This window comes from Schistocerca piceifrons, chromosome 4 (genome assembly GCF_021461385.2).
Source record: "Schistocerca piceifrons isolate TAMUIC-IGC-003096 chromosome 4, iqSchPice1.1, whole genome shotgun sequence".
In the NCBI taxonomy this organism is placed as follows: Eukaryota; Metazoa; Arthropoda; class Insecta; order Orthoptera; family Acrididae; genus Schistocerca; species Schistocerca piceifrons.
Genome location: NC_060141.1, coordinates 582,473,634 through 582,492,411, shown reverse-complemented (window position 1 = coordinate 582,492,411; position 18,778 = coordinate 582,473,634). Strand labels below are relative to the sequence as shown.

At 41.7% G+C, this 18,778-nt stretch overlaps 1 protein-coding gene across 1 annotated transcript in view; it reads left to right on the top strand.

The window, feature by feature from the left end:
- Positions 1 to 13,321: 13,321 nt before the first annotated feature.
- The window catches only part of LOC124796028 (carboxypeptidase B-like), an 80,657-nt gene continuing 75,200 nt past the window's right edge, over positions 13,322 to 18,778 (top strand). Inside the window, exon 1 of the mRNA XM_047260112.1 lies at positions 13,322 to 13,398. Coding sequence (XP_047116068.1) covers positions 13,322 to 13,398 — 77 coding nt within the window. The remainder of the gene's footprint in view (positions 13,399 to 18,778) is intronic.

The window sequence follows — 18,778 nt, the reverse complement described above, 5'->3', positions numbered from 1 at the left end:
TAGTTAAACAGCAAATAATAACAGTTGAAGATACAGTTTTTGCAGCGAATAACGTACAGCTGGCCAGTAACTATGCCTCGCAGACAGGCACGTGAACAGCATATGTGACAGAGAGGGCGTGTAGTTGGGTCCAATGAAGCTGTTTGGAGCAATCGTCGAATCGCTCGACATTTGAATGGGAGCGATGCTACTATTTGACGACGTTGACAGGAATGAATGAACCTTGGCCAAACAAAGCGGCCAAAGCGGCAAGAAGAAAGCGGTCGACATACAGAGAGAGAGACGACAGAACCTGAGGGCAGAGCAATCGTCAGAGAAGCACTCAGACCACCGGATACATCATTATCATCGCTCCAACGTACAGATGGTACTTCAGTGACCAGAAGGACCATTAGCAGACGTCTAACGGAAATGGGCCGAGCTCGAGGCGCCTCTTGCGCTGACTGCCATTGACCTCTGTACACCAACAAGCCCTGTGCAGTGGTGAAAGGCACATCCGTCCTGGGATTTCATTGCCTGGAGTATAATTGTCTCAATTATGGGTGTCACTTCGAAGTGAGCCCCAATGACCAGCAAAGACGTGTGTGGAGACATCCTGCCTAGCGGTGCGATACCAACCAGAGACTATCGCCCACCATACGGTCTGACAACCAAGAGTAATGGTCCTGGACGCCATTTGTCATCATAGCGAAACTCTTTTATTTGTCATCTGCAGCATAGATCTACATCGACGGTATTCTGCAACCCGAATGGGCTTACATTTCAGCAAGATGATGCCCGCCCACGCACGGTGAGAGTTTCTACAGCTTGTCTTCGTTCTTGTCAACCCCACCTTGACCGGCACTGTTACTGAACCTCTCCCACATCGGTAAAGTTTAGAGCATTTGGGCAGGGTCCTCCACCATCTCGGAATTTTGACGATCTAACGCGCCAATTGTGCAGAATTTTGCACGATATCCGTCAGGAAGACATCCAATAATTCTGACAATCTATGGCAAGCTGAATAACTGCTCGAATAAGAGCCAGAGGTGGAACAAACGCGTAATTGACTTGTTCACTTTGTGACGCTCTTTCTTTTGAATTAATCATACTTTTTTTCTGAAATTCCAATCATTTGTTTGTCCGTGCATGTACTTCACATCTGCCGATTTCCGTCCCATTATGATAATTACTTCGTTGTGCATGTCTTTTTTTTTGCTTACAGTGTATTTATCGACAAGATACAAATATGAGGGAGATCATAAAAACGAAGGATAGGAATATAATTTTACACAACGCTTCATAATATCAAAAACTTTCAGTGTGTAGCTTGGGTTTACTTCTCACATAGACTGGCAGTTACATTAAGAGTTCTGGGTAATAGGAACACATTCCAGTCATTGGCCTTTGCAACAAGAATTGCAGGAAATACATTATATATAATAAATAGCATCGGTTACTGTAGGTAATGCTTATGTTAAATTAATAGGAAAGACCGAGAATCTTTAAGAAAACAAAAATTGTGGGAGAAAAAGTTTTCGCATGCCCCTATTAGTCAATAGTGCAACTAGGGTTACTACAACGACTGCATCAGTAATTGACAATGTGGCCACAAATATGGACAGGGAAAAATGTGATGTAGCAGTAAAAGATCTCGGACTATCAGACCATCTCCGTCAAACAACAACAAACAGTAAAATCAGGCATCGAATCATTCCCTAAACCTCAAGCCTACAAACGACATCTATCAGAAATCAGAATAAAAATTTTTTCAAAAGAACTAGAAAAACAATGCTGGGATGAAGTGCATAAGGAAACCAATGTGAATATGAAATTCTCTAAATTCTCCACATTGTTTATATTGAACTTTGAAAAGGCATTTCCAAAAGTATGCATGTCTGTATCAACATCTCACAAAAACAGATGGATGACAGCAGGTATTAAGAAGTCCTCCCAAACACTTAAACACCTCAGTTCCATGAAAAAGATTCGCAATGATCCAGAATTATTAAATTTCTATCATAGATACAAAAAGATCTATAGGAAGGTGCTGATTGCTGCAAAAAAGTCATTTAATGACAAAATAATATATAATGCAGAGAATATAAGGAAAGCTGTCTGGAATGTCATAAAAAAGGGAAACTGGGGGAGGCAAACAACGCAGAATAACATACTGCTAAGGTAGGGGGATAAGGTAATAAATGATCCATAACACTTAGCAAACTATGTAACCGAGCATTTTTCAAGTATTGCTGGGAAGTTACAGCAAAAATTCCCCAAAAGAAATATAACACCTGTAAATAATGTTGCACTAAATACAATGATGTTACTTCCAACCACAGAGACTGATCAAAAACTAAAAAATAAAAAGTCAGTAGACTTAGATGAAGTACCAGTGTGTGTACTGAACCAAAGCATAGGGATTGCATAGGGCCCCTTAACAAGTATAATAAATGAATCCTTCATGTCAGGGACATTTCCAGAGTAGTTAAAACAGGCAAGAGTTGTACCTTTTCTTAAGAAAGGTAATGAAGACATAGAAAATTACTGCCCCATTTCCGTGCTGTCACCATTCTCAAAAATAATAGATGCAATTGTGAAAGGCAGATTTATGAATTACCTGATAAATACAATCTTTTAAGCGAATCTCAGTTTGGTTTCCGAAGTGGCAAAAATATGGAGCCAGGCATAGCAAAATTCACAAAAGTTGTACTTGATGCTCTTGATAAAGATGTGTGTGTAACAGGCATATTTTTGGATCTTTCTAAGTCGTTTGATACAGTCGACCACAAGATTCTATTAAATAAATTAGAAGCATTAGGAACAAGAGGGGTAACTAACGACTGGTTTCGATCATACTTGTAGGGTACAAAGAGTAAAGACAGCACGTACTTCAAATAGATCCAAACACTTAGTCAAACACCAGAATCAAAATACTTTAATATAGGGGTTCCACAAGGTAGCATATTAGGACAAATAGTGTATCAATGACTTTCCCAGTAGTGTTAATCACGGTGAAAAAATTCTCTTCGCTGATGACAGCTATTTATAGTCACTGTGAAAACAAGAGAACTTCTTGCCGAGAAAGCAAATGAAACTCCCAAGGAAGTTTACGGTTGGTCAATAAGCAATAAAGTGACATTGAACATGAAGAAAACTAATGCCATGAATTTCAGTTTGAAGAGGAAAAATGACAACGTTAAATTAAATGTAGATGGCACCTCTATAGACAGTGTAACAAATGCAAAATTTCTAGGAATGAATATTGATTCTCAGTTGAAGTGATGTGAACACGCAAGGATACTTTCAGACAGAATTTCATCAGGATGTTATGCCCTTAGAATGCTATCATCAGTATGTAACATGCAGTGTCTTTTAGTTACATATTATTCATATGTACACCCAGCTCTTAGCTATGGCATTCTTTTTTGGGGAAGAAATGCACAAAATATGAACACAGTTTTCAAACTCCAGAAATGAGCCATAAGAATAATAACCAAAAATACTTGTCGAGCTCATTGTAAAGATCTTTTCAAAACACTAGGGATTTTAACTGCTCGATGTGAATACGTTTACCAGTCAGTTGTACACATCAAAAATAACATTGGTAATTACTGCACAAACAGCTCTGTCCATGACCATGCAACAAGAGATAGACTCAACTTACATTTACCAACAAAAAATAAACATAAAACTCAAGACAGCATTTTCAACCAAGGAATAAAACTGTACAATAAATTACCAAAAGAGATGAAAGAAATTGCAAAAATATACTTATTTAAAAAGGCAGCTAAAAAGTACCTGTTACGCGATACATTTTATACATGGAAGGATTACTTAGATAAGACAGAGCAGGGATTTGATAAAAAAATGTTATACAAATAAATAATAATAATTATTATTATAAAACATCCAACATTCCACATAACACCTTCACTTCATGTTTTTTCCCTTCTTTTTTCCTTTCTAGAAATACTTACCCCCCAAGTTAAGGATAGCACAATACTAACACCTCTTCCTCTTTCTGAGCTCAACATCTCACTCATTATGGAGGGATGCTGACTCAGTCTTTCAGGATAGAAAATGGGATGTTGCGGTATAGAAAATGGCCCAGAGATCATCAGTGTGTGTGTGTGTGTGTGTGTGTGTGTGTGTGTGTGTTTGTTTGTATGCGCAGTGAGTGAAGTATTATGAAACAATGTATGTATAGTGTGTGCAGTGACTGATAGTGAGGCATGACTGAACAGTGTGGCATTACATTATTTAATGAGCTGTTTGTAAAAAAAGTATTATATACCAGGAGTAAATCTAATGATTGTCTCTAACTAGAAGTCTGTAAATATATGTGTATACGAATTAGCTTATTTTAAATTGATCTAAAGTTGTAAATACTTTGACATGTCCTATATCCTAGTGAAAAGAGATCTACAGATGGATAAAGCTACTACTACAACTACTGCTACTACTACTAGAAGGTGAATGCAAACTTATTACCTTGTGTTTCACAGCTCACGACGCTAGCAACTGAACTACAGCTTCAACATGACATCCAGAGTACTCGGAATGAAATTCGCAAATACTTCTTGCCCTGGTATCGACATGTCTCCTGCCCAGTGAAACTCGGCTGCAGCGTCACTCATTCATCCATCAGCCGCCAAAGTTTAAAATTTTGCATTTTCCGTCGATACCTGTATGAATATGGAATTGTGACCAATGTGCATAACTCCTTCGTGGTGCGTCGCTCTATTTTTATTTTTATTTTTTTCTTAGAGTGTATCTGTTAGAAACGAGCACCTTTGTTGAAATAATGTCGTCACACCATATTCTACAAGCACTACCGGCTTCCAACCAAGGTACTCTATGTATAAGAAATACCATACAGATGTTGACTAACCGAGTCATCACTACATTACTAAATTGTGTGACGTCGTAGTGAAATTCTGATGCTTGCAGACAAAGAAACTTTAAGTTTAGCACAGCACTATATATAAAAAAAAAAAAAAAAAAAAAGCTAGAGAGTCAGCTGACCAGTATTTCTAAATCTGATTCTTGCGAGTTGATAGATGTATCGTAAAATCTTAATCTACCCACACACCTAGGTGAATTGTGTGCATCGAACATCTCGGTGAGGTTAGCCTGTTGGGAACACACAGCAGAAATACCACATATAAACTTATACAAAGTCATTCCTACAAAAATAGGGCTACGACGTGTTAAAACGAGCTAGTTCTGACGTTAGTGGGAATAACGACATGATAGTGAAATTCTGATGCGTGCAACCAAAGATACTGTGTGTGTTTGTGTGTGTAGCACGATGCTATAAAAATATACAGCTAGAGAAGTGAAGAATATCTCAAACAAGCCTCTAAGGAGGCGGCAGGGTAGCCCACTCCCTCGAAATCTGACGTGTTGTGTATAGCAGCGAACACCACTCCCCGCCCGTTTCCCACCCGTATGCGGTCAACAGCCGGGGAAGTTGCGTTAGAACTGGGGTAATCCTCTCGTATCTGGTTGCTACATAAAAGCCATTGCTGCTGTATCATTTCGGGCCGAGGGATCTACTGCCCACGGTAATAATGGCAAACAAATCCCAACATGTCGCGGAAATATGAGAGACTGCTCCAAAGACAGGCCTAGACTACGAGGAAGTCTCCCCCTTCATTCACAGGGTAACGCAGGGCGAGCGAACCAAGTGAGACACCCTCAGGGTATGGAACACTTCGTGCGGCTGCGACCTCTACCAAATCCTACACGAAAAGCGTGATAATTAAACGAACGCACTTCGTGTTCTAATTTCTAATAACACTTCCAACTGCAAATAATTAACAGTCCAAGAACCATCAGTCGACGTTGGTCCCTTTCTTGCAGGATCTTTTTCGGGCAGGGACAATGTTGGAGATTTGATGTACCGGATTACTGATATTCACGATACACTCGTGAAATGGTCGTACGAAAGAATTCCCATTTCATCGCTACCTCGCAGATGCTGTGTCCCATCGCTCGTGCACCGACTGTAACACCACGTTCGAACTCACTTATATCTTGATAACCTGCCATTATAGCAGCAGTAACCGATCTAACAACTGCGCCAGACACTTGCTGTCCCATATAGGCGTTGGCGACGGCAGCACCGTCTTCTGTCTCTTTACGTGTCTCTGTATTTGAACACCCATGTCTTTCCAGTTTCTTTGGCGCTTCAGTGTATTTGCGGGGATAGAGTTCCGCCGACGGTTTATTTACTTAATTAACTGTTTGTAGTTCGGCCACCACCGTGTTGCACAGTTGCCTTTTTTTTGAGTACTACTTCTAATTTGTTGTACAATGCAAATCTCCTAATACATTGTGAATTTAATCTAAAAATGCTAACTATTTATATGTATTTCGCAAGAATCTTGGTTGGCTCATGATTGAATTGATATTAAATAAAAATATTTGTTTGAGAAAGATAAATGACGCGTCAAGTTGAGTCATCCTTCAAAGGGTTTTCCTTACATTAATCACGAATCTTGTTCTTCGTCTCAGTATCTGTTTGTGGCAAAACGACTTAGAACTTGGAATAGCAAAGAAATCTCCCATTACAAGAACGAAGCAAAGAAATGAGTAACATTGTAGTAAATAAAAATAAAGTATTCTAAAAACATTTCTTTCCCGATTTCCTGCGATACTTTGCCTCAGAAACGTCGCATCGTAAGCAGCAGCAGTGGTCGGACAACACTGCCGTACTCCATTCTCCTCGATAACGTATGTAAAATTGCGAAATTTCCGGTCACAGTGTCAGCTAATCGCGGTTCTCGAGCCACCTGCGGCTGTTTGGTATCTCACGTGTGGGTCTGCTACTAAATACCACGTACGCGTGTGCACGTACACCGCAACTGAAATTTCGTTGCCCATGCGCGAATGTCCAGAGTTGTAATTCAAATTTTACACCCATGTGGTTGGCGATTCCACCTCCCACTCCCCTCCAAGGTTCCCTCACCACAGGCACTTTCCTCTCTACTCGCTGCCGTTCCACACATTTAAGGGAACTAAGTTTCACTAGAGGTAAGATAGATGCCGCCTACAGAAAAATCAAAGAAATCTTTGGAGAAGAGAGAACCACCTGTATGAATATCAAGAGCTGAGATGTTAAACCAGTCCTAAGCAAAAAATGGAAAGCCAAAAGTTGAAAGGAGTATATAGAGGATTTATACAAGCGCGATGTACTTGAAGACAGTATTATGGAAATGGAAGAGGAGGTAGATGAAGACGAGACGGGAGATATGATACATTGCGAAGAGTTTGGCAGAGCACTGAAAGCAGAAACAAGGCGCCGGGAGTAGACAACATCCCGTTAGAACTACTGATAGCCTTGGGAGAGCCAGGCCTGACAAAACTCTACCATCTGGTGAGCAAGATGTATGAGACAGGCGAAATACTCTCAGACTTCAAGAAGAATATAATAACTCCAAACTCAAAGAAAGCAAGTGTTGAAAGGTGTGAAAATTACCGAACTATCAGTTTAATAGATCACTGCTGCGAAATACTAACACGAATTCTTTACAGCTGAATGAAAAAATTGATACAAGCCTACATTGGGGAAGATCAATTTAGATTCCGTAGAAATGTAGGAACACGCTAGGCAATACTCACCCTACGCCATACCTTAGAAGCTAGGTAAAGAAAAGGCAATGTTTCTAGCATTTGTAGACTTAGAGAAAGCTTTTGACAATGTTGACTGCTTTGCAGATAGGAGAAGTCAGTGATAAGAGTCGAGGGGCACGAAAGGGAACAATGCTTGAGAAGAGAATGAGAAAGGGTTGTAGCCTATCCCCAATGTTATTCAACCTGTACATTGACAAGCAATAAAGGAAACCAAAGAAAAATTTGGAGTATGAATTAAAATCCAGGAATAAGAAAGAAAAACTATGAGGTTTGCCAGTGATTCTGTAATTCTCTCAGAGACAGCAAAGAGCCTGGAAGAACAGTTGAACGGAATGGACGGTGCTTTGAAAAGAGGATATAAGATGAACGACAATAAAAGCAAAACAAAGATGATGGAATGTAATCGAATTAAATCATGTGATGCTGAGTGAGTTAGGTTAGGAAATGAGGCAGTTGAAGTAGTAGACGGGGTTTGCTACTTGTGCAGCAAAATAACTGATGATGGTCGAAGTAGAGAGGATATAAAATGTAGACTCCTATGGCAAGAAAGACGTTTCTGAAGAAGAGAAATTTGTTAACATCCACTACAGATTTAAGTATCAGGAAATCTTTTATGAAAGTATTCATATAGATCGTAGTCATGTATGGATGTGAAACATGGACGATAAACAGTTTACACAGGAAAAGAATAGAAGTTTTTGAAATTTGGTGCTACAGAAGAATGCTGAAGATTAGATGGGTAGATCACGTAAGTAATGAGGAGGTACTGATTGGAATTGGGGAGAAGAGGAATTTGTGGCACAACTTGACTAGAAGAGGGGATCGGTTGGTAGGACACGTTCTGAGGCATCAAGGGTTCACCAAATCAGTACTGGAGGGAAGAGTGGAGGGTAAGAATCGTAGAGGGAGACCAAGAGATAAATACGTTAAGCACATTCAGAAGGAGGTAGGTTGCAGTAGTTACTCGCGGATGAAGAGGCTTGCACGGAATGGAGTAGTGTGGAAAGCTGCATCAAACCAGTGGTTAGACTGAAGCCCACAACAACAACAAGTTTCGCTCTGCGTGTAAACGCTGTGGAGGCGCGCGCGATTCATGCACGACTGTGTAAGTTGAGTGAGCCAGTCGGCAGTTTATTGTGCAGTGGTGTGTTAGCCGTGTCCGAATATTGAGCGCGTAGGACAGAAGTACGTAGTCGAAGGATATCGCTAACGATATTTTTTCAAGCACCTGCAAATCCTACAGGTATTTTTGTCATCAGTTTAAAAATTGTAATTATTTTGTATCCGGTAGGTTTATTATTATACACTCAGGTGACAAAATTCATGGGACAGCGATATAGACATATACAGATGGTGGCAGTGTCGCGTACACAACGTACGAGTATAAAAGGGCAGTGTATTGGCTGAGCTGTCATTTATATACACTCCTGGAAATTGAAATAAGAACACCGTGAATTCATTGTCCCAGGAAGGGGAAACTTTATTGACACATTCCTGGGGTCAGATACATCACATGATCACACTGACAGAACCACAGGCACATAGACACAGGCAACAGAGCATGCACAATGTCGGCACTAGTACAGTGTATATCCACCCTTCGCAGCAATGCAGGCTGCTATTCTCCCATGGAGACGATCGTAGAGATGCTGGATGTAGTCCTGTGGAACGGCTTGCATGCCATTTCCACCTGGCGCCTCAGTTGGACCAGCGTTCGTGCTGGACGTGCAGACCGCGTGAGACGATGCTTCATCCAGTCCCAAACATGCTCAATGGGGGACAGATCCGGAGATCTTGCTGGCCAGGGTAGTTGACTTACACCTTCTAGAGCACTTTGGGTGGCACGGGATACATGCGGACGTGCATTGTCCTGTTGGAACAGCAAGTTCCCTTGCCGGTCTAGGAATGGTAGAACGATGGGTTCGATGACGGTTTGGATGCACCGTGCACTATTCAGTGTCCCCTCGACGATCACCAGTGGTGTACGGCCGGTGTAGGAGATCGCTCCCCACACCATGATGCCGGGTGTTGGCCCTGTGTGCCTCGGTTGTATGCAGTCCTGATTGTGGCACTCACCTGCACGGCGCCAAACACGCATACGACCATCATTGGCACCAAGGCAGAAGCGACTCTCATCGCTGAAGACGACACGTCTCCATTCGTCCCTCCATTCACGCCTGTCGCGACACCACTGGAGGCGGGCTGCACGATGTTGGGGCGTGAGCGGAAAAGAGCCTAACGGTGTGTGGGACCGTAGCCCAGCTTCATGGAGACGGTTGCGAATGGTCCTCGCCGATACCGCAGGAGCAACAGTGTCCCTAATTTGCTGGGAAGTGGCGGTGCGGTCCCCTACGGCACTGCGTAGGATCCTACGGTCTTGGCGTGCATCCGTGCGTCGCTACGGTCCGGTCCCAGGTCGACGGGCACGTGCACCTTCCGCCGACCACTGGCGACAACATCGATGTACTGTGGAGACCTCACGCCCCACGTGTTGAGCAATTCGGCGGTACGTCCACCCGGCCTCCCGCATGCCCACTATACGCCCTCGCTCAAAGTCCGTCAACTGCACATACGGTTCACGTCCACGCTGTCGCGGCATGCTACCACTGTTAAAGACTGCGATGGAGCTCCGTATGCCACGGCAAACTGGCTGACACTGACGGCGGCGGTGCACAAATGCTGCGCAGCTAGCGCCATTCGACGGCCAACACCGCTGTTCCTGGTGTGTCCGCTGTGCCGTGCGTGTGATCATTGCTTGTACAGCCCTCTCGCAGTGCCCGGAGCAAGTATGGTGGGTCTGACACACCGGTGTCAATGTGTTCTTTTTTCCATTTCCAGGAGTGTACAAACTATTCATGTGAAAAGATTTCCGACGTGTTTATAGCCGCACGACGTAATTAACAGACTCTGAATGCGGATTTGTAGTTTGAACTAGATGGGTGGGACATTCCATTTCGGAAATCGCTAGAGAATTCAGATCCCGAGGTTCGCAGTGTCAAGAGTGCGCCGTGAATACCGAATTTCAGGCGTTACCTCTCACTACTTAACGACCGAAAGCAGCGGTGTTTGCGTAGAGTTGTTAGTGCTGACAGACAAGCAACACTGCCTGATATAACTGCAGAAATCAATGCATCCGTTAGGACAGTGCGGCGGAATGTGGCGTTCGTGGGCTATGACATCAGACGACCGACGCGAGTGTCTTTGCTAAGAGCACGACATCGTCTGTAGGGCCTTCCCTGGACTCGTGACCATATCGGTTGGACCGTAGGCGACTGGAAAACTGTGGCCAGCTCGGATGAGTCCTGATTCCACTTGGTAAGAACTGATGGTAAAATTCGAATGTCGCGCAGACCACACCAAGCCATGGACCCAAGTTGTCAACAAGGCACTCTGGAAGCTGATAGTGGCTCCATAATGGTGTGGACAGTGTTTACATGGAATGGACTCGGTTCTCTGGTCCAGCTGAACCAGTCATTGACTAGAAATGGTTACATTCGGCTACTTGTAGACCACTTACAGCCATTCGTGTTTCCAAACAACCATGCAATTTTTATGGATGGCAATGCACCATGTCACCGGACCACAACTGTTAGCGATTGGTTTGAAGTACATTCTGGACATTTCGAGTGAATGATTTTGCTAACCAGATCGCCCGACGTGAAGACTATCGAACATTTATTGGGCGTAATCGAGAGGTCAGTTTGTGTATAAAATCATGCATCGGCAACACTTTCGCATTTATGGACAGCTATAGAGGCAGTATTGCTCAGTATTTCTGTAGGGTACTTCCAACGACTTTTTGAGCCATGCCACGTTGAATTGCTGCACTACGCCAGGAAAACAGAGGTCCGACACGACGTTAAGAAATATCCCATGACTATTGTCACCTCAGCGTAAAAATAAAAATAAAATTAGGCACCCTGTTTGACAGATCTACAAAGAAGAAGCACAGAAAAAGGTAGACAACACTCTGAATTTAAAGCTGAATCGATCGAGACTTTCGCGTTTGTTCAAAACTTAAATAGCCTTCCAATCCTTGTTATTATTTAGGAAAAATTGGCTCATAACGGGAAATCAAATTTGGAGAGGTACTTTCCAACTGAACACGCATCATTTAGTACTCAGTATCCTGTCGGTGATACAAGGAAGAATGTAGTTGAGGAAATTGAGAAGAGTCAAGAAAAATGTTCTGTATTGATTAGTGGATGAAATCCTCCAACAATGGTCTATTGCAAGTATGGTGCTTAGTCAAGAGATTTGTAACAGAGGAAAGCCATATATTAATATGGCGAATATACAGAAATATGTTTGAGGATTTTAAGAACAAAGCAGATATTTAAAAAAATTGAGAGTTACCATTGTCTGCTAAAACAGTGCAAGGTTGAACAGTTAAAATGTGTTCAAATACAACTGACCAGCAAATCGAAGATATTCATTTGGTTTCAACACTCTCAATAGCAGTTGAAGAATCTTGTGACGTGAATGATACACTGCAGGTTGCACTTCTTGTGCAGTTTATTTCATCAACAGGTTCTAAAGATGAACTATTAGGACCTATAGCCATTTAATGGTAAAACATGTCGAGAGGTTGCAGGAAATGTAGTAACTGTGTGCACTGAGAAACGTCATAGTCCAATCGATAAAACTGTCTCATTTTCAACAGCAGCGTGAAAACCACGAATGGCTTTGTTGTTATTTTGAAATAAAAAAATCATGACTTACTTATTTACCGTTGAATCATTCATCACGAAGCACTTTGTATGCAGACGGTTCTAGAAGAAGTTTTAAAAGTCGCAGAATTTATGATTATTAACTGCGATGAGCGCATAATCATCACCAATTAAAAGAACCTTTAGCTGAAATGGTGACTGAGCGCATTCATTTTTTGCTGCATAACAAGGTACGCAGGTAATCAAGAGGACACGTTTTGAAACGTTTGGTTTCTTGGAAAAGTACAGGGGACTGAAAATACAACTCTTTAGATGTCAGAAGAAGTTATTTCATTAAAAAACAAATTACCTCATTCGAAAGATAAACTTTGATTCACTTTGCGGTGTCACAAGTAACCTGACTGCCACAGTCTCGTATCCCAGGCGACGTAAATGGAAACAGCATGCCCCAGCAGTGCAACTTATTTAAGAACTATAGTTACAACAAACTGTCACATGTTTCACAACGTGATGGGTTATACAATATAATATCGAAGTGTGCACTTGCTATTATCAACATATCCCTTGGCACTAATATTGTGAGCACCTGTTTGCAGACTGGTGTTATAGAAGCGTGTTCCTTTGCTTCCTTCCGTGTACGTGTGGGAATTTTTTTCATTGCCGTTATTGAGACCCATAGCTTTTTTGGTACTTTAGCCTACGATGTTGTCTGAAATACTTGGAAATAAATATAAACATAGGAGTGTTGTAAGTAAACACAGAAATCCTTAAATAAGTTAGAAAGGTTTTAACTATACTGTTATTTAGGAGGAGAATTGGGTGGGGGGGGGAGGGGGCGGAGATATGATCGTGACCCTAATGACCCCAGTATTGGATACGTATTTACGACAGGTTTTTGAAGAGCGCATGAGTTGTTAAATGATAGTGGACAATGAGAGGTGGTGTTGCAATGGCCATCGGCGGCCCACGCAAGACCGTGATAAGGGCGCTTATATATACGAAGACTGCGCTCCACAGATGCAAACGTCACGATGCGCTCCTCAGGATTGGGCCTGCTGCTGTTGGCAACACTGTTGGCGCCTGCGCTGGCAGCCGTCTCCTACAGGGGGTGAGTGAATCTTACAGGTGTCCTTCATTTGACGTTCATAGAAATGCACTTATAACTTCACACATTTCAACAATGTAATAAATGTTTCATATCGCTGATGACTGTCAATCTAACTTTCACAGAATCCTCACTCTTCCAGTTTGCTTTACGTTTCTATGAAACTAGCGAACCCGGCAATGCTTCGTAACTGCTAAATATGTAGGGGAATTAGAAATACGCCCTAACTTCCGTCTGCTCCCTCTCTCTGTCCATAATATCCTTCCTCCTATCTCTCTTCCCTTTCTCTCTGTCTATCTTCTTTCCAACTTCTCCCTGATCTTCAGCATTGTTTATTGATAATTCAAACGGAACCTTAATTGGGAATTGAAGTCGCTTAAAATGAATCGGGGAAATTGTTGCTATCTTGGGTGCACGGTGCTGGATCTGGATATACATGGTGTCCATAAAAGACCCAGTTTCAAAACGCTGTAGAAACGGAACCAATGCTCAGAATGACGTCAAATTTGAACCGCATATTGTTGACACAGGAGGAAACGTCATAGAACAGTCAAAAACTAATGAAAATTTGACCATTATATGGCACTGTAAGCGTCAGAATATGCACACAAACAAACGCGTGGCACACGGCTGTTCCTCGGTTTGGGTCCAAGACACCCAATATGAACTTTTCCCACGAAGGATTGCACACTGCTGATAAAACTCTTTTATAAGAATGATGATTGTGGGCCAGTAGCCTTGCAGACGTTCGGGACACTCAAGGGTATGAAAAAAGGCATTGGTCCGATGTCTGCTAACTGTCTGCAGAAAATGACTGCAAAATACGAAAAGAGAGGCTTTTTCAAATGGTTCAAGTGGCTCCAAGCACTGTGGGACTTAACATGTGAGGTCATCAGCCCCTAGATTTACAACTACTTAAACCTAACTAACCTAAGGACATCACACACATCCATGCCCGAGGCAGAATTCGAACTTGCAACCGTAGCAGCAGCGCAGTTCCGGACTGTAGCGCCTAGAACCGATCGGCCACAGCTGAGGTTTTTCGATGTGAGTTTTGGCGGAGGGAGGAAAGTAGTCGATGCGACGTCCGTCGGAGGTGTGGTCACAGAATTGCGGTAGGAGTTGAGCGGTGGTGTGCAAACACGCAGTGCACGGGGAATCGCCTGAATGTTGCACACACCTGCGAGCAAGGTGCATAAAATCCCACGAAAAACCCTGCATTGCTAACCGTTCAAGAGATGCTCCATGCTGACCTGCTAGCAAGACACTGGAATTTCTTGTTTACATGTAAGTGGGCAATGAATGGCCATGGGGAATTCTGTGGGCAGACGCAGCCCATGTCCATCTCCAGGGACAAAATGGTTCAAATGGCTCTGAGCACAATGGGACTTAGCATCTGAGGTCATCAGTCCCCTGGAACTTATCCATGCCCGAGGCAGGATTCGAACCTGGATCGTAGCGGTCGCGCGGTTCCAGACTGAAGCGCCTAGAACCGCTCGGCCACTACGGCCGGCTCCAGGAACATGTCAATACACATAACTACGGAATACGGGCAACGGAAAATCCGCACCATTTCATTCTATAAGGATGTGTGATGCAGATTGACGGCATCGTTTATCGTGGGGCCATATTTTTTCGAGATGAGTCCTGTGGGTCCTGTTACCTGTGCCGCAACTGGTAAACGCTACGTAAGTCTTTTGTGCACCAAAGTCATTCCAACGCTTCAACAGTGTGGATGCATGGGTAGGATAATTTCTATGCAAGATGGCACTCCTCCGCTAACTGCACAGCCAGTACTGCAGAGACATTTAGGAAATGCTGCAAGAACAATCAGCCGTCATTTCCCTACAGCCTGGCCTTCCAGATCACCTGATCTTAATCATTGCGACTTCTCGCTGTGGGTTTATCTGAAAGATGTTGTGTTCAGCGCTCCAATTACGAGCGTAGCTGAACTGACACACGCACTGTGCAATGTATTCTGAATGCGACCCCCAAAACATTGCGATATGTTGTGAGAGAAGCTGATTCTCGAATTCAACTTGTGGCAGGAAAAGGTGGACAGCATATTGAACATGTCTAGCACTAGTGTCGCGACACTTAGACACCGCTTTTTGGCCCTAGGACAATTGAAAAGCGATGTCTATTTTTAATGCGGATTTTGGGCTCAGGATCATTAAAAACCGATTTTCCCCTCCAGATGTGGTACCACCTTGTCGCGGTGGATGGGCTTACCTAACTAACAGTGCCACAACTGCTGACTACTGAATTTCTACAGTTGTGCACACTGAACAGTACGGAAGGTGTAACGGGCACCTCAAACTATAGCAGTCGTATTGCGATTTATCTGTCATTTGTAGCTGACCTCATTTACGTGAAGACGCCACCTGCTACGCTATAAATTGGTAGAATTCTCGTCAGTTTTTTTTTCTTCCATGACGTTTCCCCCTGTGTCAATAATATGCTGTTCAAATTTCATTCTGAGGAGTGGTTCTCTTCCTACAGCGTTTTGAAACTGCAACTTGAACTGTGGCTTATGTCTATCTGAGCGTTTATTTGAGTATCGTGTAAAAATTTGAAGTAAACCGGTGAAGAAATTCTCTGGATTTTTGCTAGCAATGTTTTCCCCTTACACATATAATACACTAGCAGAGAAAGGCGTGCCTTATTAGTGTGTGTCCACGCCAATACCACGCAGCGTATGGCGTTGTGCTTAACGTATGAATTCTGCTTCATACAATGGTATAATTTTGTAGGTACATTCAGCGGCATATGTAATACTGTCTGCAAAACTGTGTTGGCAATGGAGTTAGTAGCAACAAAGTAAAAAGTTTAACCTTCATACACAATGCGGCAGTTTTAAATGCATCTCACTGTTCACGACCCCATATCTCCTGAACTATATGTAGTACAATGAGACAATAGTCTAGGTAAATTCAGGGGCGTATGTGGATACTGTCTGTGAAATATACTGGGAATAGCATTCGTAACAAAGAAGTAATAAACTATGGACTATGTGTCGTACAGTGATGTAATTTGGTACTTATATTCAGTGGTACATGTGCATACTGTCTCTAAAATGTGTAACGAATACAGTTAGCAGTAAAGAAGTAATAAAATAAGTGATAAATCATAACGTCATGCCACATCCGGTAATTTCACTGCATGTACAGCAGAAAAGCTGTAAGCGATAAACACTTTTCTTTTGATCATTTTGTGGGAGTAGTCAGCGAGAAAACATTTCTTAAATGTTTGAAATTGTTGCAAAATTTGTTGTAAGTCGCTAATTGCTCTCATGGATGAATGAAGTCTGGGAATTCATGCCTCACGGGCTTCACTTCTTTTTCACCCCCGTTCCCATCCAGTTGACCTCTCACAGTGATTGTTGACTGATAGTACGGTATATGTATACTACGTTTCGTTGAAATCGTTCAAGTTGATTAGAAGAAGATGTGGAACAAGCACACACACACACACACACACACACACACACACACACATACATTTTTATAATATGTATGGATTTAGATTTAAAAAATATGCACCCTATACCCATCCAAACATTTATTACAGCATCGTGAAAAATTTGAAGTAAATCAGTTAAGAACATTTCGAGAATTTTGATAACAATATTAAACAACTACTTATATTTGTACAGTAGTATAGATATTTATATTTACATACTACATATATTAAAAATATGAATTCTGTCATTTAGAGATTTTTACTAACAACATTTCCTCTTTATATATATTTTAAAAAAATATGAAGCTTATGTCAGTTCGAACGTTTATTAGAGGGTCGTGTAAAAATGTGAAGTAATCAGATTAAGAACTATCCGAGATTTTTGGTAATAAAGTTATAAAACAACTTGTCTTTATATAGTATTACAACTATGTTCACTGTTACCAGTGAGATAGTGATAGTGAGAATTCGTTACAAAAATACACACATTGTAATAAAACACAGTAAGAAATCAGTTAGAAGAAGTAGTTACTAACGAAAATTTAAGACATGGGTTGGATGGGTTATTACCCACCCTTTTTACCACTTACTTTGAAATCATTGTTCATAAATGTAAACGTAAATGTTTATAGTAATAAAACGAAATCAATGGCCTTCTGAGGAAAATGTCCAGTCAGATCAAAAATTGTTTTAGATAATTCCATTTAGAACAAGTCTGCCTCAAATCTCTTATTTAGCTTGTGTTGTAAGTTTTGCTTTCGACTCTAGTATTGAAAATAAAATACACAAATTTCAAACTACCCATGGCAGCATTTTCAGAACACTGGACCATAAATTACAAGAGGAGGCCATCACCAAAGTCTCTAAAATGATGGTGGTTGCTGTGTTATTCTAAGGAAGTGAAAACCGGGTTTCCACAAAAGCAAGAAATTAAACTCAAACAGTGGAGCTGAGGTTTACAGGAACGACAAGAAGAGACATGATCAGAACTGAAGATATTAGAACAGAATGAAATATTTTCAACATGAGTAAAAAAAATCGAAAGCATAGTGAAAAAGGGATAACGTCAGGTCACGGAGTTCATCTGAAGATACCAAACTACAAGCCAAACGGAAAAAGAGATATTGGAAGACTGCAGAAAAGATTGGAATGATTTTGGTTGTGAGTCCAGAACAGGAAATAGAATAATCCTTGAAAGGAAGGTGATGAAGGTGATGATCATGATGACGAAACTGTGGTACGGGCGTGACTCAGACAGCCCCCCTCCCCTTAATATTTAACAGGATGTAAGTTAGGTAACTGTAGTAGCACACATACTTCTCAATGAAAACAAAAATTGTTGTTGTTATTTATTACTTATTTGTTTCGCGAAGCAGTTTTCCATTTACAAGGCTGTCGCCAGACAGTAACGATTATATCGCTGCCAGATATTACTTATGAACGGTTTGTTGCAAAACTCACAGGCCGAAAGTCATCTTTGTTGCACGGAGTGAATTCTCTTTAAATTATAAGTTCAACTAAATTAAAATTTGTAACAAGGAAATTACCTACAAGTCAAAGGTAATACATAAATTGGGGCATAATATTAATATAACTACCGAAATGATGTGCACCTGGTAAATCAGAAGAATATCAAAGAATTTAGAATAGCTTGAAAATATCAATAAAGTAAATTCAAAACAATGTGGGTAACCAAGACGAATTAAGCAATGTGGGTAACCTAGCGAAATGAGAGGATGAGGTGAATTTCAAGATCGGGTAAGTCATGACCTGAGGTCGATCGTTTAATGTTAAGTAGTGGCTGTCAGATGCTTACGGATATTACGTCACCTTTCGTCCTTTTCCCACCTGTTATCTACGCGCCTGGTATCTGTGACGTTTTCCCAGCACGTGTGGAGATTTCTGCAACCTTCAGTTACAT